Source organism: Moschus berezovskii, chromosome 26, assembly GCF_049115385.1.
Source record: "Moschus berezovskii isolate FMDL1 chromosome 26, NW_MosBer_1.0, whole genome shotgun sequence".
NCBI classification, from domain to species: Eukaryota; Metazoa; Chordata; class Mammalia; order Artiodactyla; family Moschidae; genus Moschus; species Moschus berezovskii.
The window spans coordinates 7,683,577-7,707,516 of record NC_142485.1 but is presented as its reverse complement, the minus strand read 5'-3'; the positions used below and the strand labels follow the sequence as shown (position 1 = coordinate 7,707,516).

The following is a 23,940-nucleotide window of genomic DNA, read 5'->3' as shown; positions in this document are numbered from 1 at the left end:
GACTCGGCCCGCAGCCGGGCGATGACGGGCGCGCGGCCGCGCGCGGTGAAGCGGCGCGAGCCCCGGGAGCGCGGCGGCGGCGGCGGCGCGGGCGCGGCGGGCAGCATGGGCGGCGTGGGGAGCGCGGGCCGGGCGCTGGCCGCGCTGCTGCTGGCCGCGTCGGTGCTGAGCGCCGCGCTGCTGGCCCCCGGCGGCTCCTCCGCGCCAGGTGAGTGCGCCCTCTGACCCGGCCCGCGGGGCGGCGCGGGGCCCGCCCGGGAGGCGCGGCGCCCGGAACTCGCGCGTCGTTTCCGCCGCGCCGCCCGTGGCGGGGCCGGGGCTCGCGCGCAGAGGCCGCCCCGCCGCTCGGCGGGAGGACGCAGGCGGGGAAGCGGGGGGCCCGGGGCCGCGTGGAGAGCCTTCAGCCGGGGGGCCGGCGCGCCCATCCGTCTGCCGCCCGGCGGGGCTGCGGGGCCACGGGCTGGGTCACCGCGGCCGGGGGCGCAGCGGCAGCGCGGCGGTCAGACACCGGCCCGCCGGGCGGTTCCGTTTCCAGGGTGACGGGCCGGGCGCCGCCGCCACGGTCTGCAGGGGAGTCCGGGCCGGGTGTGCGGCCCGAGACCGGTCGGGTGGCGGGCGGTGCTGCAGTCCGGCCCAGAGGACCGGGCAACTGACCCTCGGCCCGCGAGCGTTTCCCCGGCTGTCCGGGTCTCCGAGCTCGCCAGGGAAAGGGGAGGGGGAGGCAAATTCCAGAGCGTCCCGCCGGGCCCCCCGGACGAGGACTCGGGGCCCTGGAGGATCTCAGTCCAGGCTCCTCCCAAGGGGGTGCTGGCCGGGGCTGGCGGCGTCGGGGGCCACCTGCCTCTCCCCGCCGCTCCCAGCCCCTCTGTATCCGAATACAGCGGGGTTTGAGGCCGGCGGGTGTGGTTCACCCTTCCACCCGCTCCGCAGCCAAGATGCTGCAGGGCGGAGACGGCATGGATTTTGGAGAAGCGACTTGGCGGATTCCGTTCGGTCCACGGTCCCCCCGCCCCAACTCAATCTCGTCCACTCCCCCTTTACGTTGTCACTGAGGAGCCGACCTCGCGCGTTATGTAACCTGCCCAGTGCCAACCTGTGAGGCAGGCTCCGCACAGCGCTTTGTTGTGCTCCAGCAGCCGTTGATGATGATCATTAGCGCAGGGAACCGGTGGTTTCCAAAGGGCCCTCGCCGCAACACCTTCACAGAGCAGTGCTGCCAGGCTTCCAGTGCCACCTGGAGCCCAGGTTTGGGCGGGCAGATTCCGACCATAGGAATAAAGAACTCCACCTTTTTATGAATTGAGGACTCATTTGAAAAGGAAAAAAATAGAATAAGTCTTTAAAAATATGCTCAGCACAGACACGTATGAGCTGAGAGGGAGAACCAGAAATTAACTATTTGGAAATGCAGTAAAAGCCTGATGTATGATCACTATTGAAAGGCGACTTTGTTTGCCTTACTTCCTCACCAAGACATTGTGGACAGGAAGAGGAGGAGGGAATTGTTCCTTGTGTGTCAAACTCCTTGAGGCTGCCCTGGGATTTCTACCATCAGCCGTTCGGAAGTTGGCAGCTTTTTCTAGAAACTGACGTTGGTTTCAATTTTGGTGTCATATTGGGTAGCTTAGGAATTTTTTCCTCTGCGTGTGTGTGTGTGTATGTTTGTGATTCAGATGCAGACTTAATTAAAAAATCGTTGATACATAGTTGCTTTACAGTGTGCTAATTTCTGCTGTACAGCAAAGTGATTCAGTTATATCTATATATACGTTCTTTTTCACATTCTTTTCCTTTGTGATTTATCACAGGATATTGAATATGATTCCCTGTATTGTACAGTAGACCTTGTTGCTTTATCCATTCTGTATATGATAGTCTGCAGAAGGCAATGGCACCCCACTCCGGTACTCTTGCCTGGAAAATCCCATGGATGGAGGAGCCTGGTAGTCTACAGTCCATGGGGTCGCTAAGAGTCAGACACGACTGAGTGACTTCACTTTCACTTTTCACTTTCATGCATTGGAGAGGGAAATGGCAACCCACTCCAGTGTTCTTGCCTGGGGAATCCCAGGGACTGCGGAACCTGGTGGGCTGCTGTCTGTGGGGTTGCACAGAGTCAGACATGACTTACGTGACTTAGCAGCAGCAGCAGCCAAACATTTGCATATGTTATCAATTTTAGCCTCTCCAACAATCCTCTGGAGCACACACTGCTGTAACCCCTAATTTCTTGATGAGGATGCTGAGGTGTGGTAGAGTTCAAGTTGGCTCAACTTGAAGTCCACACGTGTAGCCACCGTGTTGTACTCCTGGTCCAAACACTGCTCCCACTGGCTGCTTTTGAGAGGGCCACCAAGGAACAGACAGAGCTACTGGTAAATCTTTATTCAGCCTGGAGGAGAAAAAAGCTTCAGTAGGTTATTAAAAGATAACATACTATGTATTTTGTCTTCACAGGGAGCTAAATAAGGGTAAATTTGAATAAACTCTTAAAAAATGAGAGATTTATGTTGGCTGTAGTGAAGAATTTTCCAAATTAACCACAAGATATACTGCATAGTCTTGAGTTAAGTGTTCACATTACAAAAATAAGAGAGGTTAGATTATTACCTTTCTAGTTGTGTTATCAGATAGTTTCCCTTAACCCTCCCACACGGAGGTAGAAACGGAAATTGGTGCAGCCACTGGGGAGAACAGTATGGAGGTTCATTAAAAAGCTAAAAATATGACCCAGCAACCCGACTCCTTTGCATATACCCAGAGAAAACCATAATTTGAAAAGATGCACACACCCCAGTGTTTGCTGCTGCTGCTAAGTCACTTCAGTCGTGTCCGACTCTGTGTGACCCCATAGATGGAAGCCCACCAGGCTCCCCCGTCCCTGGGATTCTCCAGGCAAGAACACTGGAGTGGGTTGCCATTTCCTTCTCCAATGTGTGAAAGTGAAAAGTGAAAGTGAAGTCGCTCAGTCGTGTCCGACCCTTAGCGACCCCACGGACTGCAGCCTACCAGGCTCCTCCATCCATGGGATTTTCTAGGCAAGAGTACTAGAGTGGCTTGCCATTGCCAGTGTTTATTGCAGCACTATTCACAATAGCCAAGACATGGAAGCGACCTAAATGTCCATCGAGAGAGGGATGGACAAAGAAGATGTGGTACACACACACAATGGAATATTCCTCAGCCACAAAGAGAAGGGAATAATGCCATCTGCAGCCACAGAGCTGTAACTCGATGTTATCCTCTTAAGTGAAGGAAGTCAGAGAAAGATAAATATCATATATCACTGTATGCGGAATCTAAAAAGAATGATACAAATGAAGTTATTTACAAAACAGAAACAAACTTCAGAAACAGTTACCAAAGGGGAAAGATGGGGGGGTGTATAAATGAGGAGTTTGGGCTTAACATTACAAACTATATATACATAGATACAGGTATAAGAGATCACAGAGTCCTGTGTAGCTCAGGGAACTCTACTCATTTTTCTGTAATAACCTCTGTGGGAAAATCTGAAAAAGAATGGGTATATGTATAATGAAATCACTTTTCTATATGCCTGTTGTGCTACATACTAGCGCAACATTGTAAATCAACTATTCGCCAATATAAAAGTTTAATTACATTTTTTTTCTTTTTAATATTTTCATTTATTTCTTTGGCTTTGCTGGGTCTTAGTTGCAGCATGCAGGATCTTTAGTTGCGACATATGAACTCGTAGTGGCGGCATATGGGATCTTGTTCCCTAACCAGGGATCGGACCCAGGCCCCCTGCACTGGGGGTGTAGAATCATAGCCACTGGACCACCAGGGAAATCCCATCCTTTTTTTCCTTTTGCCTGGAAGCTAGAGGGTAATTTCTCTTTCATCTAACAGATACACGTGCCAATAACAGGTCACCTTGCTTTCCTAGCAAATGGGCAGAGTGCGGTGGAGACTGTGCATCGCCCTCATGGAACCCAAAGAGCATCTGGTGAAGTGATGCGCTCTCAGCCAGGGAGCTCTTCTGTCCTTCAGACTTACGCGCTCTCCTTCCCCGCCTCACATCTGCCATGGGAGCCACTGGTCCCGAACCCCAGACCAAAGTGTCCTCAGGCAGAGCTCCTCAGACTGTGAAGGGCGTGCAGATCCCCAGGAGATCCTGACTGGGGTCCTGCAGGTCTCGTGAGCTGCCCATCCCGGCTCAGAGCTGAGTGACGTGGACCAGGAAAGCTGGGGCTTGGGAGTCATACATATGGAGTTCCAGTGATTTCACGGAAAAACTCTGGCTATGGGTAGTGATGTAACCCTTGTGAGCCGTAATTTCTTCATCTGTAGGGTGGAGGAAATTCCCAGCTCTCGAGGTTGTCATAGTATCAAAGAGAAGGTGCGCGGAAACTGCCCAACCAGCGCTGCTCACACCTTAGCGGTTGCTGAACGTAGGGTGTGGTTGGTATTAACTGAACGCTCACTTGTTGCAGAGGCACACATGTGGAAGGGGGCTGGGTGCATGTGTGCATCCGTGTGGACGGGGCATGAGGGACAAGAAATCCCAGCATTTGAGAAGCATTCCTGGGAAGCCGCTGTTCACTCCAGTGCGATTTTCTGACACATCTTTCAAGTGCCTCATGTCTCTTTTTTTTCTATTTCTTACCAGACTTAGACAAAAAGAAGCTGGTGGAGCTGAAGATGGACCAGGCTTTGCTGCTCATCCATAACGAACTGCCCGGGACAAACTTGACCGTCTACTGGAATTTCGATCGCTGTTACCATGTAGGTTTCACGTGCGTGCTCACCGTTGCGTTTGTTCTGAGGCTAGTCTGATGTGACCTTTGTGCTGTCACGAAGCCCTTAGTTTGTTGTTGTTTTGTAATTTTATTCATCTGCCTGTGCCTCTGCTGGGTTTTCATTGCTTTGCACGGGCTTTCTCTGGCTGCGGTGCCCAGGCGCATTGCAGTGACTTCTCTTATTTCAGAGCACAGGCTCTCTGTCCGCGGGCTCAGTCGCTGCAGCTCCCAGGCTCTAGACACAGGGTTGGTAGTTGTACACAGGCTTAATTGCTCCATGACACGCGGGATCTTTCCAGACCAGAGATAGAACCTATGTCCCCTGCATTGGCAGGTGGATTCTTTACCACTGAGCCACCAGGGAAGTCCCCACACGTTAGCTTTACAGGCGAGGAAGGCTACATAAAGGCTCAGAAGGAATGCCATCATGGAGAACGCCTGGCAGTGCGCCACATCTGTTCATCTTCTCTTTTCCCTGCCCATTTTTTCCAGACCAGTGAGATGAGCAAATTGATAGACCTGCTTTTTGGATTTTTGGTTTAATGTGGCAAGCGCTCTTTCATGCCACGGTAAGAGCATAAGCCAAGTCTGGGCCACTTTCCCATTTCTGCCACCGTGCCCTTAGAAGCACTCTCCCGGGGCCTAGGGTGTGACAGGTTTTCAAGTTGTAGAGGAAAGATGCGCTGGGACTGGAGTCTCAGCAGGGTGTGCACAGTTCCCTTTGCAGTTGGTTCAGTTTGACCCCTTATGAAGCCTGAACTAATTGTCTTGTGTTTGACTTCTCTGCCTACTGCATAACCCTCTTGCTGGACCAGAGAAGGAAGGGGTGAGACTCGGGGCTTCTCCACGGAGGGTGGTGAGGGAGGCCCACGCTGAGGCCCCTCTGATGATAAAGGATTTTATATGAAGGTGTTACTCCTGTGCTAAACTTTATTGCTTTTTCAGGACAAGGCTATTCTTCCATGTAAAATGAAATAGTCAACTTCCAAATTGAGAGCTTCAGTGTACCACCTTCAGAGGAGGGATTTTCATGGATAGTGATCTGTTTAGTGTCGTTGTTTAGTTGCTAAGTCATGTCTGATTCTTTGCCACCCTATGGACTATAGCCCGCCAGGCTCCTCTGTCCATGAGATTTCCCAGGCAAAAACACTAGGGTGGGTTGCCATTTCCTTCTCTTGGGGATCTTCCCAACCCAGGGATCAAACCGACATCTCCTTCACTGCAAGTGGATTCTTTACCTCTGAGCCACTAGGGAATCCCCTGTTCAGTGTAAATAGCTTTTTTTAAAAAGGCAAATTTTTAAAAGAACACAGTATGGGTATCAGCTGGAAGATGATGGAGCAGTATGTGACACCTTCTGTCAAGTGACATGAAACAGAACATCTGTGATAGTAAGAAGGTAGGTCAAGACCAAGAAAAGGTTTATCACACAAGGAGGTCTATGTATTTAACAAAACAATCGTGTCTTGTCGAAAGAGACTAAATAAACACAGCAGGCAGAAGTGATACTACTTTCTGCAATTTCATGTCTCTGCACAACAAAAATATAATGGAAGAGAGAATACAGAGGTAAATATTTCATGGAAAATCTTTGACCTGGCCAAAGCAATTCTTATGAAAATTTGTTTCTAAATGTTTCAAACAATAAAGATGATGTTAATACAATTAATACAAGTCGCAGCTTCTGTTTAATGAGGGCCTGCTCTGTGTTATGCATGTTACAGCTCATATAATCCTCATGGCAATCCAGGATTCTCCAGGTGGTGATGCTGAGATTAAGGGCAGGAAAGGGACTTTCTCCTGGGTCCCCCAGCAGTCACGTGGCAATGCTGGGGTCCACATCCCTTGCTCTAGCTTCAGAGTCTGTCCTCTTTCCAGATTCTGCTTTATGCTTATCAGGAAGAAATGGGGAAACACAAAGCTAGTGAGTAAGGATCTCAGGGTTTTGGAAATCAGTGTCATCATCCAAACAACAAAAAAAGGAAGCGATAAAAACAGTAACTATGGAAACTGCAAAGTGAGAAAAAAATGGGAATAAGAATGAACCAAGTGATTTTTTTTTAATGAAAGTCACACATACTCTGTAATGGTCTATATGGAAAAAGAGTCTTTTTAAAAAAAGAGAGGGTATATATAACTGATTCACTTTGTAGTACAGCAGAAACTAACACAACAGTGTAAATCAACTATACTCCAATTAGAATTAAAAGTCACACAGTTGATAAATTACTGATATATTTAAAGAGCAATGGAAATTAATAAAATTAGAATTTATATGTCAACAGAGATTAAAATAATTATGGTTCAATGAACAGTTAAAACTGATCAATATAAAGTAAAAAAAATCAGTTCCTTTAAAAAATGTAGTATGAAGATTGATTCAAGAAGTTGAGGACATGCAGTTTCCCTGGTAATCCAATGGTAGAGACTCCGTGCTTCCAATGCAGGCGGCCTGGGTTCAGTCCCTGGTCTGGGACATTCCACATGCTATGCAGTGTGGCCAAAAAAAAAAGAAATTGAGGACATAAATAATCAGCAACTGATTAAGAAATCTGGAAAGTTATACTGAATTTCCCCACATAAAAATAGATAATTTTTCCCTTCATTTTCAAATAATAATTCTAAATCTATATAAACCCACCCTAAATATAACAGCTGTTAAAAAAATGATGGCTTGATACCTGATTGATTCTGCAGGGTGTTAATCTTAAAACCTAGCAAAGACATGAGAAGAAATGCAGGTCAATGTTTCTAATTAATGTGGATATAAAAGTCTTAAACTTGTATCAGGTAGAATAAGTTGGCATATTGAGAGATTTATGACGCCTTATATTTTCATCCTTGAGGAATCTATAAGAAGTCATATATATGGACAACAATCAAATTTTAATGCCAAGATTATAGTCTAAAATGGAGAGAGAAGCCATTGCACTCTGATGTGATGATTAAACATAGGAAAAATGGCAGTAGTTCACAAATTAGTTTATACTTTCAACACAATTGCTGTTACTACATCAATGGATACTTTATAGAAGCTGCATAAAAAGAATTCCAAATTATAGGAAAGAGTAAGTGGGCAAGTGAATCAGAGGATGCCCCAAAAGTGAACGGATGGTCTAGAGACTTGCTCTGCCCGATGAGGTGCCTCACAGAGCACAGTGGTGAGTGCAGCCAAAAAAAGAGAAACCAGGACCAACTCATTCCAAACTGAGTGTAAGAAGTAGACTCCAACTTTCGTAATGGTTTAACATATTACAGCGCAAACCATGGGAAAGGCATTTGGAATGATCAGATCCCATCTATTAAATACCCCAAGTAGATTCAGGTAAAAAAAAAAACAAACCTACAAATTAAAAAAAAAAATGCAGAATACATCCTTATGCTCATGAAGCAATAGAAGAAATAACGCACCAGAGCAGTGTGAATGTATACAGCTTTATAGACAACAGAATATAGCAGGATGAGAGCACTGGAGTGGGGAAGTATTGGAGAGAGTTAGAAGCTTAATGTTGCAGTGTGTGAGGACAGATTTCTAAGATTACGTTCCAGGGAACTAGGCGTCTAATGTGGTTCACACCATCGGGAACATAAAAGAGCCAAAGAAAACTGTAAGTATTTGATCTACTGATAGGGGCTTCCATGGGGCTCAGCGGTAAAGAATCTGCTTGACTATGCAGGAGATATGGATTCAATCTCTCGTTGAGAAGATTCCCTGGAGAAGGAAATGGCAACCCCCTCCAGTGTTCTTGCCTGGGAAATCCCATGGACAGAAGAGCCTCGTGGGCTACAGTCCATGGGGTCGCAAAGAACTGGACACGACTGAGACAACTAAACAACAACACATCTTCCGATAATGAAGAATGTAATCTTGATGCTGTGGCATTATAAACTCCTAGTGCCTGAACAAAAGGAAGAAGGATGTGAAGTCCTGGTCAGGCTCAGAAAAATAAATCTCTTATAGTTTTTTATTTTATGTGAATGTTGTTCGGCCACGTGTAACAAGAACCATTAAAATGATGATTTTTTTAATCCAGTAATCTCAGTTTTGGAAATTTATCTCAGTGAAAGAATTTAAAGGAGTAAGAATATCATGTGTAAATCTTTAAGGACAATATAATTTTTATAAATTATAAATATATATTATCAAAATATATCATATCATTAAATTATGTCTTTCAAAACTAGAATTTATATAAATGATATACAAAATAATAAAGAAAAGCTTTGAAAGCAGCCTAAGCATTCCTAACTATAGTATGTGATGGAATATGATGTATCAGTTAATGCAACCATTATAAATATGCAAGTTGGGTAGAATCATGTTTATTTGTTAAATTATAGGCAAAACCATAAAAGGCAATATTTAATGGACACTCTGTTTGTTAATGCTGTGAAGAATTGACCTATGAATAGAGGTTTGTATAGTTCCATAGCAACACCTACTTACATAGACAAATTTGACCTAAATTATTGAAATTTAAAAATTATTTACAAGCATGAAGAAGTTTTCTCAGGCCCTTCAGTTGGCTATCCAAACACCGCAGACTGCCAGACCCCTAACCCTGGCCTGTGCTTGGATCTCCAGTGCCTGCTCCAGGTTCTGGCCAACGTCTCCCAGCGCAGGAAGGCCGGGGAGCCGGGCATCGCAGCCGTGGCCGTGGGCACCCAGCATGGGTCCATCCTGCAGCTGAACTACACCGCGGAGGACAAGGAAGTCTGTAGGTTCGTACCTGCTTTGATGTGACCTACTGAAATCTGCGTTTCTCTCTGCTTTTCTTTTTTCCTGTTTGGATTCTAGCTCTTCCTTCTTTCAGAATATCTTTCTGTGTCTTCCCTGGTCTCCACCCAGAAACGCCTCTCACTCTGCCTGGATGGCGTCACCAGCATCCAACTCCTTATTTCCTAACCTAACAGTGTTTCTTCATTTTACCTAACCTCTGTAGGCTGGAGTACAAATTTGGAGAGTTTGGAAACTATTCTCTCTCGGTAAAGCACGTCCGTGACGGAGTCAATGAAATTACTTGTGACCTGGTCGTCAACAAGGAGCCAGTTGACAGTAACCTTCGTATGTACATGCTCTTGCTTGATTTTGAGAGTTTGCATTTTCAACCATTTCAGTTTTTGAGTATTGTTTGCAATATGTTGTGTAATTCAAACCCTGGATTACAGGTTGTCTATCTCATTATGGCATATTTATAGTGTATTTATTGTGCCTTTGGTATATACTAAGAAAATTATGTGATATATAAAAATATTTGATATATCCACATATTCTCATAGTTGTCATTGGTTTAATTTTGAAGCATAAATAAGTCAAAAAAAGTTAATGCAGTGGAAAGAAACTAGAAATTGGCTAACAATCTGGCAGTTGACTATCAAGTATCTTTCCTTGTTTTAGGATTTGGGATACAGTGTTTTCTGTATGTGTCTTTGACAGTTCAGACATCCTCTTGGATTCTGGAGGAGTTGTTCAGTCTCTAATAACTCCTCTGGAGGAAATGAGTCATTCCAGGTCCCCAGTAGATAGTATTAGAAGTCCCTGGGGCTGTTTCAAACAATAAGTACTGTTCGCAGTGATGCTGTTGAAGACTGGTTGGTTGTATCAGAAGAACATCAGTAAGAGGCAATGTGAAAGGGCCAATGTGGGAAGATTCAGTCATTAAAAGAATAATGAAGTAATTGGTGGAAACACACTGAACATAACAAAAACCAGTGAGTTCACTATGAAGCTAAACAGCACAAGGCCCCAGTCCCCAAACAGAAACAATATTTTGGTTGTCTTTGGGGGTGACAGGGACACCTGATGTTAACTGGTGCAATTAAGATAGTGGAAAAGCAGGATCATCTGTCGTACCTTTCCTGTTTTTGACTATTGTAGGATAACAAAGTAGTCCTAGGTGAAGAGGGTAAATTCTTTACAGAAGAATCCAGCTAAGAGTGTGGCAGAATATTTTGCAACACCCAGTGAAATCATCGCCTTAGGTAAAAACCATCCAATGAAAGGGGGACTTCATGGGAGGGGTCAGCCTCCACCCCCTGAACGAGGGCATCAGGTGCACGGTGGGAGGCAGGAGGTGCTGCCGATGGGACGCGTTGGTGAAGGCGCCGCACCTGCGGAGCATCCCTGCCGGGAAAGTGGGCCTTCTTGGCCAAGGCTAAACAGCTGACTTCCCATCTGCAGAACACTCGGAGGACACAGGAACAAGATCCATGACACCGGGTGGAAGCGCCCTGGCAGATCTAGTCCGAGAATGAGACGCCCTGATAGGAGACGGCCAACCCCGTGTAAATCAAGTCTGTGACTGTGGACGCACGCGCACGACTTAAGAAACGTAACAACACGTGCAAGCTGTGAGCCTTGCCTCGGTCCTGATTTGAACACATGGACTACAAAACGTGTCTTCAAGACAACTGGAAGAATTTGAATATGGAGTCAGTGTTAGCCAGGGAGTTATTAATTTTGTATCACATTGTGCCTATACAGCAGAAGGTCCATTTTTAAGAAACTTTTCATTTTAAAATAGCTTTAGACTCGTGGAAACATTACAAGATAGTGTTCCCATATGCCCTTCGCCCAGCTTCCGCTAAGCCCCTGAACTGGATAATCACAGTACCGTGACCCCTCGTACAGTTTCTGAAAGCAGGCATTAGCGCACACCCAGGGCTGTTAGCTGAGCTTCGGACTTTCAGGTTTCTCCAGCTGTCTTTCTAGTGTCCTTTTCCTGCCCAGGGCTCCCGGGCACTTAGCGGCCAGGCCTTCTCTAAGCCAGTCTCATCTCTCCTAATCAGGCTTTCTTGATCTTTCACCACCTTGACACTTTTGAAGAAGACTGGCCAGTTGTCTTCTTACTTGGGTTTGCTTTCTGCCTTCCTGTGACCAGGGCGAGGCTGTGTGTCTTCAGCAGAGTCCTGTGGAAGTGACGCTGTGTCCTCTCGGGGGTTGGGAGGTCAGGTCAAGGGTTGCATGATGGTATAGGTGTACATCCCAGAGATGTGGTAATGAAATAACTGATGTCAGGGAATTGCCTAAAAGACTTCAGGCAAAATAAAAAAAGATAGGATGAGGATGAAGCAAGAGTGACAGTGTGTGAATTTCTAGAATCTAGGCTACAAGTGTATGTGGGTTTATTGTACAATGCTCTGTAGTTCTGAGTATGTGTGATGTTTCTCATGATGAAAATTAGCACTTTAGTCATGAATCATGTTCTCAATTGTTAGTAAGAAATTTCACATAAGGGAAACAAATTTGTTTGCATTTTTTTTTTAACTTTTCCATTTATTTTATTGAAGTACAATTGATTTACAATGTTGTGTTAATTTCTACTGTACAGCAAAGGTGACTCAGTTGTACATATAAATACATTCTTCTTCATATCCTGTTTGCATTTTTCATTCACAGATTAACTGCAGTGACGTGACAGCCTTGATGCTTCTGACCACACTTTTGGTGATGACGTGTTTCCTTTTATTTTTGCAGCTGTGGGTATCGCGTTCCTTGTTGGCATGGGGCTTATCATTGCAGTATCCTTCCTGAGGTTCTTGCTGAGGTAAGTTGGGGCAGGCACGCTGGGGAAAGTAGAATATAGAAAAAATGTGTTCAGAAAGGGCAGTGTGATCATTATTCCTGGATTAAATGAAAATTTACTGTGTCCACCGTGCCATCCTAGGCGTTAGGGATTCAGTGTCGAATAAGAGATAAGCCTCTGGCTTCAAGGAAATAATAACCTAGTTGGAATGGATCTTTGCCTTCAATTCTCCCACGTGGCTGAAACGTAGAAGAAAATGTTTGAGCAATCACTGTTTCCTGGAGGACTCACATCCTGCTTCGTGGCGTGTGGAAGCAGCCTGTGATGGTTTTGCGAGGTGCTGACACCCCGACTCTCTTCTTCCTCTCAGCTCTGAGCCCTGAGGCCATGCCTCTTGCCCCAGCTCCTGCGGCCAGGACCCCCCACCTCGGGGTGGACTCTCCCTTGGTTAGAGTCAGCCAGCTCAGAGAGGGAATTCCTTCCCCTCTGCTGGTAAACTGCCATTCTGGTGAGTGAATTTGTGAACTGGAGAAGAAAAAAGAAAGTGAACTAGATTCAGGCCCAGCACAGCATCTTTCCAAGGGAAGGTCTTTCCTCTTAGAAGGAACGGGATTGAATTTTTACATGCTCAGCCAGTGAGGGTCTCAGGAAACACCACACAATTCTCTTGGTGAGCTGGATCCAAACTGGAAGAAAGAGCTTCCTAGAAGGAGTGTGCTTCCATGGCGGAGAACCCGGGCTGTGCAGGAGAGCTGCCTGCTGCAGACGGTTAGCTTCACTGCCTTTCAGGGACACCGTGCAGTCCTCGCAGAGGAGGTGCATCCCTTTGAATGTTGATAAGATGCAAATAATGTTCCAGTTTCTGAGAGTGTTTTCATTTGGTGTGGTTTTTTTCTTTTCTTTTGGCGAGCTGGGTCTTCGTTGCTGCTCATGGGCTTTCTCTAGTGACAAATGGGGGCTAATCTCTAGTTGCAGCATGCAGGCTTCTCACCGAGGTGGCTTCTCTTGTTGCAGAGCACTGGCAGGGTGTGCAGGTTCCGTAGTTGTGGCTCACGGGCTTAGTTGCCCCACAGCATGTGGGATCTTCCTGGACCAGGGACCAAACCTGTGTCCCCTGCAGTGGCAGGTGGATTCTTAACCACTGGACCACCAAGAAGTCCTCATTTGCTGCGTTTCATGTGAATGTATTTACTGCATTATGTTTAAAGTGGTAGGTGGCTGATCTCAGGCTCCTGCAAAGAGAAGAACTTCTCCCTGCCCCGTAGTGGAACTGAAACTCCTTTTGCACATGATTCTGCCTTCACAGCCTGGGGCAGATGCTCCTGTGGGCAAAGCAGAAGTTCCTTGTATCTCTCGCATCAGCTTCCAGCTGCCCCTGGAAGCCCCAGAAAGTTCAGATGTGTGTGAACTAGAAAGGAATCTGAAAAAGCAGTCAGAAAAGAGAACATTGTCTCTCTCCTCTTCACTTGGGGGAGCAAGCATGTATAAGAAAATAAGTGCTTTTTCTTTTTCAACTTTAGTTTTTAAACATCTTCTTTTTAGTCGTTCAGTGCTCAGTCATGTCCAACTCTTTGCAACCCTAGGGACTGCAGCACAGGAGGCTTCCCTGTCCTTCACCATCTCCCAGAGTTTGCTCAAAATCATGGGCATTGAGTCAGTGATGCCATCCAACCATCTTATCCTCTGCCGCCCCCTTCTCCTGCCTTCAGTCTTTCCCAGCATCAGGGTCTTTTCCAATGAGTTGGCTCTTCGCATCAGGTGAACAAAGTATTGGAGCTTCAGCTTCAGCATCAGTTCTTCCAATGAATATTCAGGGTTCATTTCCTTTAGGATTGACTGGGTTGATCTCCTTGCTGTCCAAGGGGCTCTCAAGAGTTCTTCTCCAGCATCTTAACTTCTCCTTTTTACCCTTAATTACATGGTTCTGTTTTAAAGTTTTTCATATGACAGTGATGTTTTTAGTGTTGAATAGACAAAAAATGGGAGTTGACTTGTAGGGGAAAAAAGAAGAAATTTAAAATGTGTGCATTGGATATATGGATCATATTTGGATACTCTGAGTAATTAAGTTGCAAAAAAGTTAGGAAAATTGAACTGGCTGAGTTGTTTTGTTTTTGTTTTTGTTTTTTTTTTGGGAGAGTGGATGGGATGGGCCCCACTGCCTGGCTTGCAGAATCTTGATCTTAGTTCATCCACTGAAGATCAAACCCATGGCCCCTTCAGTGAAAGTGCAGAGTCCTAAATCACTGGACTGCCAGGAGATTCCCTGTGGCCTATTTTAGATTCCACGCATCAGTGATAACCATATTGGGCTTTGTCTTTCTGAGCTCACTTAGTATGATCATCTCTAGGTCCATTCATGTGGCTGCAAATGGCATCATTTCATTCATTTTTTTTTTCATGGCTGAGTGGTATCCATTGTATGTATGCACCACAGCGTCCTTATCCATTCCCCCATCGTTTGTTTCTTTGTTACTGAATTGTAAGAACTGTTCGTATATTTTGGAAATCAGGCTTTTCTCAGTCACATCATCTGCAGATATGTTCTCCCAGTCCATAGGCTGTCTTTGGCTTTGTTCATGGTTTGCTTCGCTGTGCAAAAGCTTGTCAGTGGAATTATTTTTGCTCTCATTTCTGTCGCCTGGGGAGAGTAACCTAAGAAAACATGGGTACAATTAATGTCAAAGGACGTTTTCTGTGTATTTTCTTCTAGGAGTTTTATGGTGTCGTGTCTTATATTTAAGTCTTTAAACCATTTTGATTTTATTTTTGTGTATGGCGCAAGGGTGCCTCTAGGTTCATTAATTTACATTTAGGGTGGACAAATATTAATAAAATCAGAATTGAGAGAAAGTCACTCATTCACCTTGACTCTCTTCTTTTTGCTGGTTTTGTTTACTGATATCTTTGAAATTTATATTACTGAAGTATAATTGATTTACAGTGTGTGTTAACCTTTGCTGTACAGCAGAGTGACTCAGTCATACATGTATGTATATACATATATATATAGACGTTCTTTTTCATGTTCTTTTCCATTATGGTTTATCACAGGAGATTGAGTATAGTTCCCTGTGCCGTACAGTAGGTCCTGGCTGTTTCTCCGTTCTGTACACTGTATACCAGTTTGCATCTGCTAATCCCAAACGCCTGCTGCATCCCTCCACTGCTCTCCATCCTCCTGGGCAGGTCTCTTCTTTGTCTGTGAGTCTGTTTCTGATTCAGAGATAGGTTCCACGTGGAAGCGGGGCCGCGCGGCGTTTGTCTGGCTTCCTTCACGTGGTGCGATCACCTCTGGGTCCCTCCTGCTTCTGCTCCGCTCCTGCTGCTCTGGCCGCGATGCCTCATCCTCCCACAGCCGCAGGCGCTGAAATCTGTCATTGCTGCCTTGAGCCCGTTGGGTTGCTGCACCCTCTGCTGTTCTAACTTTAACCAGAATTCCAGCCACGGGGACTAACAGTGTCATCTGCCCTCACAACGTTCTTGAAGGGAGGCTCTGTCTTTACTCCTGCTTCCTCTCTGAGGCAGCCATGCTGTCAGGGTCCTGCACTTGAAAGGACTGCTGCTGTAAACTTTGATTTCTGCTTCCATTTCGTCGAAAACGGAGAATGTTTGATTCTTTGACTTTATAGAATGTGAGCTTTCATTTTCTTTCAGCGTAATATTCTGAAAATTCTGCCCAAGAAAATAAATTAACCGGGCCTTTTGTTTGTTGACAGTTTGGAAGACTTTCAGAATTGGATTTCTAAAGCAATCAATTCTCGGGAAACCGATCGCCTCATCAATTCTGTGAGTGATTAGAATGCGTCTTGTGCACTCTGGGTATCTTCCTCGATATGGAATTTATAGTCCCTTATTTAGTCACCTAGCTTGTCTTACGTTGTGCATGGCCAGGTCGAGTGGCCTGCCTTCTTGATCACCAGAAGGCCCCTCCAGCCCCCGTGAAGGGCGCCCTGTCCTCTTGGTGAGGCTGGAGCTTGGGCTCCATGGTGATGCTCGGAGTCGATAGTCTGTCTACTCCGCAGGCGGCACTGCCAAATCGACCCAGTTGAATAGAGAGTGTCAAGATTAAAACAGAAGAATGAGAGACGCGAGTATTACATCTGTACACGTGATGGCCCGCCGTGTTGATTAAACGTCCTGTCTCGTGTTAATCAGTTCCTTGTGAACATACCTGCGGGTGTTCTTGTGCCATGCATCCTTTGTGGTTGTTTATCAGCCCGGCCACTCAGTAGAGGTGCAAAATCCAAATCAAGCGAAACCCTAATCTCTAGGTGGGTCTTTACAGAAGCAAGTGAAAGTATCGTCCAGCCACAGTGATCCTCAGCTTTCACTCTGCTGATTTCTTCCCTAAAAGCAGAAAAATCTGGTTTACTCTTTCACATCATGAACTGTTTGCATTTTTCTCCCCTTTTCTGGAAGGAGCTGGGGTCCCCGAGCAGGGCGAGTGACACCCAACCAGAGGCCTGGCGTCGGTCGGCGGCCCCACTGCGCCTCCGCTGCGTGGACACGTTCCGAGGGTATGTGGGCTCCTGGTGGCACGGGGCCTCGGGTGGCACGCTCACACGCACACGCATTTGCTGCAGGAGGTGTTTCAGGCACGCTTTGCTCTCGAGGCTGGAGAAGGTCTCCTGCTGTAAAGCCACATTGGCCGCCTCTCCCGACTCGAGACTGTTGTGAGAGCCAGGTGGATGGGTCACTCGGAGCAGCGGGGGAGAGGCCGAGGCCCGCCTCCCGGGGGCACGGGAGTGCTTTGGTTCATCCCGCCTGCGAGGAGCTGCCCCGGGCACCCCTGTCTGCTCAGCAGCTGCACAGACGGCCAGTGCCCCAGCCTGGAAACGGAACGCGGGGCAGCCTCGTCCTCTCCCTCCACTCACAGAACAGCTCAAACGTCAGGCCCTTTTGATGGCAAATCCAGAGTCACGTGATCCAGAATGGCGGCCAGGACCAGACGCTGGCAATAAGGCCTGAGACCGTGTGGCTGAGAAGCCACACTTGCTCCCCACCGAGGCCTTTCAGAACCATTTCAGGGTTCCCCGACCCCGCCTCCCCAGGGCTCTGCATGCCCCTCTCTGTGTGTCTGAATCCAGGCAGTAGTGACTAAGGATGCTAATAATAACCATTGTAACACAGAGTCCTCCTGTGCACCAGGCCTGGTTCCAACTTGTCTTCACCTGTTTAATCTCTCAGCAGTCCTGTGAAGTATATGCTTCCTAAAACATCCCTGTTTCTCATGGAGCAGTTGAGCCTCGGAGTTGAGTAAGCTGCCTGAGGTCACGCAGGGACCACATGGGATGTGAATGCGGTCGGCCGGGCTGCAGTGTGCTGCGCTTAGTCAGTCATGTCTGACTCTTTGTGACCCAATGGACTATAGCTCCGGCTATATAGTCCATGGGATTCTCCAGGCAAGAATACTGGAGTGGGGTGCCATGCCCTCCTTCAGGGATCTTCCAGACCCAGGGATCGAACCCAGGTCTCCTGCCTTGCAGGCGGATTCTTTACCAGCTGAGCCACCAGGGAAGCCCAAAAATACTGGAGTGGGTAGCCTATCCATTCTCCAGGGGAATCTCCCTGACCCAGGAATCAAACCGGGGTCTCTGCATTGAAGGCAGATACTTTACCAGCTGAGCTACCAGGTGGTTTCTGAGCTTCACCATTCCCACAAATCACCCCGCTGACACACGCCTGTCTTTATTCCCCACATTCGGGGGAATTGGCTTCAAACAGCAGCACAGGCAGAATCTGTCTTGCTGTATTCCTATCTCTTCTGGAGATATTCCCGGGTGTACTGGGGCTGACACTGATTTAGTGCTGACACGTTTCATGCATGAGTCGGTGCGGTGATGGAGGTAACTGTCTGTCATGGTCCCCAGGTTGGGGTGTCCCTCCTTCTCCCAGAACTGCTGGGAGGCTCACCCAGGGTCCAGTGGATCCAAGAAAGAGGAAGGCAGGTCTTGACCCAAAAGACTGTCCCCGCCACTGCAGTTCCTTCACCTGAAACAGTTAAGTAATTAGCACGAAATGGAGTGATCAGGAATGTTTCGCTCCATTTTCAAATTCTAGGGTGTACTGGCACTTTTTCTGCAGGCATCACATTGGAGATGGCAGAGAGGACTTTCGTGTGGGCTCCTCCCTGTGGTGCTGATAAGCAGGAGTTACTCACTCTTGAAGGGTCTGCCCACAACCAGGATGGCACTGGGTCCTGCAGCCAGGCGTCCCGGGCACATGGCCGGGCCCTGAGTGCGTGTGTCTGTCGCTTTGCAGGATGGCACTCATCCTCATGGTCTTCGTGAACTATGGAGGCGGGAAATACTGGTACTTCAAGCACTCGAGCTGGAACGGTGAGCCCCTGCCCGGGGGTCGCCTGGCTGACTCGGGCCCCGCCAGCGCCCCCCCAGCGGCCCCAGTGATGCATCCCCCACAGACAGCACCTTAGACCGTTGTCTCAGCCTTCAGTTTCCTTCTCCCTGTGTGTACCCTGGCTCCGCAGTGCTTCCTTGTCACCCCAGAGGTCTGCAGAGGTCGGTGCAGCCAGGACATGGGCTCTGCAGAGGGTGTTAGAATGTCGATATGAGGTCCTGGGTCTGTTTGAGGTGTGCCTTGCGCCCCAGCCTCATGGGCGCTCCGCCCTGAGATGCGTGGTCCTCCTGGGATGCCGTGGATCTGGGGGGTCTGAGTGATGCTGCGTCGTGGCTGTGAATCTGCCTGGGGGGGTGGGTTTAGGATGAGTTTTGAGTAGCACTCCTGAGATTGTGGACCGTCCGCATGCTTCTGTCCAGGCTGGAAGTATGGAAGCGCCCCCGGCCAGCCCCCAGCCTCAGAGCCAGGGCAGCTCAGCGCTGCTTGGAGGGCTTTTCCCGGGGACATGCCCGGGCAGAGAGAGGTGGACGCTGTCCTGGGTTGGGGGGCGCCAGGCCCCTTCCTCACTGTCACGCTTGTGTCCCGCAGGGCTGACGGTGGCCGACCTTGTGTTCCCATGGTGAGTGGTAGACCCAACATCCGCTCTTCGGGCCCATCTGCCCGCTTTGGTTTCCCGCTGACGCTGGACCTTCCTGACCCCGGCCCTGAGTTCTGGCGGTGGGCCTGTGCTGCCCCCAGGCCGCTGTGTAACGAGCTCCTCCCAAAGGCTGGGTTCCCGCATGGTTCTGACACCTGGTGCAGTGCTTGTCTAAGACACGGGCACATAAAAGATGGGTGACTTGGGAGGGAGCGTTTTGTTAGTGTGTGTGTGATATGGGAGATCCTGGAATATTGTGGAAAGTCATCAATTCTGAATATTCCACTCATCCTGAAAATACATGTGGAAATCTGATTTCCTAAAAGGTACGCAGTATATCGCTATCAGGGAGTTCTGATAAATTCTGATAATGTATATTACAGTTAATGACAGTAGCGAGTCAAACTCTGAAATAGCAGTGGAGTAAGCCTGGCTGTCTCTGGCTGCTCCCCTGGTTGAAGGACCCTGACTTCCTGTACAGCGTGGGTTTTGTGTGTCTGCAGACGCTGAATGACTTCCCTCCATCATTTGGAGATGTTCGTAGAACCGGCCACGGGTTTTTGTCTTTGGTCCCCAGTGTTTCATTGCTGATATGAACTTAGGTTTCTCTGGGCTGGTGAAGAGGTCCTTTATGTTAATTTTTTTAAATTGAAATGTAGTTGATGTTCAGCATTCTATAAGTCCATGCTGTGTGTGTGCATACTATATGTATGTATATATGTGTGTACATTACATGTATGTACTACAAGGATTCACAGTTTAAAAATAGAGTTACGATAAAATACTGGTCAGATTTCTTATGTTGCACAGAATATCCCTGTAGCTTATTTTACATAATGGTTTGTTTTTGGTGATGGAATGGGGGGATTGTCTATTGTTCCAAAGGGCTTCCTCCTAAGTCAGGACGAGAAGGGGCACAAACCTTTCAGCCTGACACTGGGATTCTTCCTCCACCTCTCGGCCAATGTGGTTTCAAGAAATCATGTGTTGCTTCTCTTACATCTTAGGTTATCAAATACTAATGATGTAGAGACAAAAAAGCTGGACGTGGCCATCTAGTAAGAGCTGTTGTTTTTTCAGGTTTGTGTTTATTATGGGAGCTTCAATTTTTCTGTCGATGACTTCCGTTCTGCAGCGGGGATGTTCAAAATTCAGACTCCTGGGGAAGATCGCGTGGAGGAGTTTCCTGTTAATCTGTATAGGAATTTTTGTCGTGAACCCCAATTATTGCCTTGGTCCACGTAAGTATTTTTCCCCTGTTAGAATATATTCAGGTTGAGATAGGGAAAAGATGTAGTTCCTCCACCTCAAGTTTTGCCTGCAAAAAAGAACAATTACTCGAAAAGTAGGTCTAATGCTTGCATGACTTTGGGCTTTGTCATTTATTTGGCTGTCTTAGTTCCTTAAGCCCCCTGTAGTGGAAGCGCAGAGTCTCAACCACGGATGGCCAGGGAAGTCCTTATTGTTATCTTGGAATTTTAGGCCTGAAAGGTGCCTCCAAGTCCAGGCAAACCCTTCTGTACAAAGGAAGACCCTGGGGCCGGGAGAGCAAGGTGCTGTGTCCGAGTGTAGGGAGGGGCAGGGTGGGGCCAGACCAGCCGCTGGTCCCCGTTGCCCCCTCCTGCCGCTTTGGTCTCACCCGCTGTCCCGGTGAGGATGCCCTTCCAGGGCCCCCCCTGTGTGTGGATGCCCCTGGCTGCGAGGAGGCAGTGACGCCTCTGCCGTGTTGGAGAGGCGTGAGAGGGGCAGGACGGCGGGGGAAAGGGTGTGAGCCCCGCGCTGGGGCAGCAACGGAACCGGGAAGGCTCACTCTCACTAGCAGAAGGGGACACACTCACCCGGCAGCCGTTAGGCGAACCCTCGGGCAGGAGGCGCCGGGGCTGCAGGCTCCCCCAGGCTGGCAGTTGGATCCTCCCCCTCCCTGATGGGAGAAGGTTGGGAGAGAGCCTCCCTGTGTCCGCACGCCGAGCGGGACCCTCAGCTGCTCTGCGCCCAGCCTCCCTGCTGGGTGCGAGCAGGGCCCCTGACTACCTGGGCTCCCATCGCCACAAGCTGCAAAAACAGACTTCCTCGGGCGCCGTAGAGGTCTGTCTGCCCCGTGGAGAAGGTGGTGTTGAGTCGGGGTGGGGTGAGCGGTGCTGGCTGACGCCCCTGCCTGGTGCCCGCAGTGTCCTGGGAGAAGGTGCGCATCCCCGGCGTGCTCCAGCGCCTGGGGGCCACCTACTTCGTGGTCGCCGTGTTGGAGCTGCTCTTCGCCAAGCCGGTGCCTGAGACCTGCGCCTCGGTGAGCGACCCCGTCTTTATAAAGGGGGAGGGTCCCCGTGTAAGTGCCAGAACCTTCTTTAGTTCAGAGCGCAGGACCAAAGAGAACGAGACTCTCTAAGTCTGTCTCTTTCCTTCAAGTAGTTATTTTTATTTAGTCTTTATATCCGTCTCTTTTTTATTGTGATCAAGAACATCCCACGAGCGCTCCCCTCTCAGTAAGTGTTTCAGTGTCCTTTCATCAGTGCATTGCGATGGCCTTAACAGCAGCACCGTCCTCTGGTGCACTGGCCCAGCCTCTCGGGGGCGCCACTGCCGTGTTTCAGTCTCCTTGTGGAAACCTCAGAACGTTTCAGTGTCCCACAAAGGCTGCAGAGGTTCGACCTGGAAGGTGCCAGGTCTGCCCTGGGCTGCTTCCTGTTTCCTCCTTGTAAGGTGGATGCGAGTGCCTCATCTCTTGTGTTATTACTTTCTGTCTTCTTATAAATTGCCAAGTTCAGTTTACTCAGATGACAGCTATTTTTTTTGTCCCCCCCAGTGGAGGCAAAGCTTTAGGTGGAAATGTTTAAATCTTTCCATGTGGCTCCTACTTCACAGTAAGCTTATTAGCTGTATAAACTGTATTTGTTCCCGCTCCTTCCCGTGTAACTAGCAAATTCATCCCTGCATCCCAGGTTCTCTTGGTTCTTCCTGTAAGGCTTCCTCGGTTGTGTGTTGCTGGAGTGTGTTTACCCGGCACTCCTTCACCCCGCCCCCCCCGGCAGCCCCCTGCCCATGCCCCGTGCCCTCTGCTTCAGGCTTCTGAAGGCACAGTGGGAGTGCTGTGCTCACCCGGATGTGACCTTGATAGCTGTGGGGGACTGGAGCGTCTGCGAGGCTCGTCCAGGCCCCCACGATGGAGCGAGGGTCTGAGGGCACACCAGGAGCAGGTGGGCTGTACCCCTTCTTCCTTCAACCAGCAGAGCTCCCAAATCTGAAATTTCATTTTCCTTTTTAAGTTGTATTTCTTTTTAAAGTAATAGCTTTATTGAGATATAATTCACACACCATAAAACTCACACCCTTGAGGTGTGAAATTGCGGGCCATTTGGTATGGTCACAGAGCTGTGCGGTCATCACCGCTATCTAATTCTGGAATAGTCTCATTACCCCTGAAAACACCCTGTCTCACAGCCACTCCCCAACCCTAGGTCCCCCGGCCCTAGACAACCCCTAATCTGCTGTCTGTCTGTCTATCTGCCTGCCTGTCACAGACATGGGATTACATGTCACAGACACGGAATCACACAGTATGTGGCTTCTCGTGTCTGGCGTCTTTCATCTAGCAGAATATTTTTTGAGGTTTATCCATGTTATGCCATGAGTACTTGACTCCTTTTTACTCCTGAATAACATTCTGTTTTCTGAATGTAACATATTTTGTATTCATTCATCAGTTGATGGATAGTTGACCTGTTTTCAGTTTTTGGCTGCTGTGAATAATGATTTTGTGTCCATTCGTGTACATGTTTTTGTATGAATATCTCTTTTTAAATCGCTTGGGTACAAGGATAGAATTTTCCACTGACAACTTCTCAACTAACATTTTTCTGTGACCGTCATATGCTGTGCTTAGTCACTCAGTCGTGTCCAACTCTTTGCAACCTCATGGACTGTAGCCCGCCAGGCTCCTCTGTCCATGGTGTTCTCCAGGCAAGAATACTGGAGTGGGTTGCTGTGCCCTCCTCCAGGGGATCTTCCCGACCCAGGAATTGAACCGGGATGTCCTGCATCGCAGGCAGACTCTTTACCAGCTGAGCTACCAGGGAAGCCCGTGTCACAGAGGTGGCGTGTCTGCGTTTGGGATAAACACACGTCTATTCTGTGTTACCACCATCGAGGCCACGAGGAGCCTCACGGGAGCTTCCCGAATACACGTGCAGCTGTCTGTTGTTTCCCATTCCGCCTGCACCGAGTTCACACGTGTTCTTTACGTGCACCCCCTTCCCCCAGGAGAGAAGCTGCTTTTCTCTGCTGGACGTCACAGCCAGCTGGCCCCAGTGGCTCATCGTGCTGATACTGGAAGGCGTCTGGCTGGCCTTGACCTTCTTCTTACCGGTTCCAGGGTGCCCCACGTGAGGAGCCCTGCAGGAAACCCTGTTTGCACATCCCTTTCTGCCAAGTTGGAGCCTCAGGGTTCCAGCTGTCAGCCTGCCCGAGTCGGGACCTCCCTTCCTCTCTGTCCTCCTGAAAGACTCCCTGGTGTTGGGGCGGGGGAGGAGAGGGGTGGAATGCATGTCCAGAGGCCCGTCTCTGGCTGGTCTCCCAGGGCCAGCGGGAGGGGGATGGACTTTGGGCCCCCCACACCCCGCCCCCGTCTCACCCCTGGGGTGGCCAGGGAGTCAGGGCC

The 23,940-nt window shown here is 48.5% G+C and overlaps 1 protein-coding gene across 1 annotated transcript in view; it reads left to right on the top strand.

Annotated features, from left to right (window-relative positions):
• The window catches only part of HGSNAT (heparan-alpha-glucosaminide N-acetyltransferase), a 30,505-nt gene continuing 6,565 nt past the window's right edge, over positions 1-23,940 (top strand). Inside the window, exons 1-12 of the mRNA XM_055416688.2 lie at positions 1-208; positions 4,637-4,752; positions 9,352-9,488; positions 9,710-9,831; positions 12,244-12,313; positions 16,012-16,081; positions 16,715-16,812; positions 18,557-18,633; positions 19,241-19,271; positions 20,370-20,530; positions 21,458-21,573; positions 23,544-23,665. Of these exons, the coding sequence (XP_055272663.2) occupies positions 22-208; positions 4,637-4,752; positions 9,352-9,488; positions 9,710-9,831; positions 12,244-12,313; positions 16,012-16,081; positions 16,715-16,812; positions 18,557-18,633; positions 19,241-19,271; positions 20,370-20,530; positions 21,458-21,573; positions 23,544-23,665 (1,307 nt within the window). The 5' untranslated portion in view covers positions 1-21. The remainder of the gene's footprint in view (positions 209-4,636; positions 4,753-9,351; positions 9,489-9,709; positions 9,832-12,243; positions 12,314-16,011; positions 16,082-16,714; positions 16,813-18,556; positions 18,634-19,240; positions 19,272-20,369; positions 20,531-21,457; positions 21,574-23,543; positions 23,666-23,940) is intronic.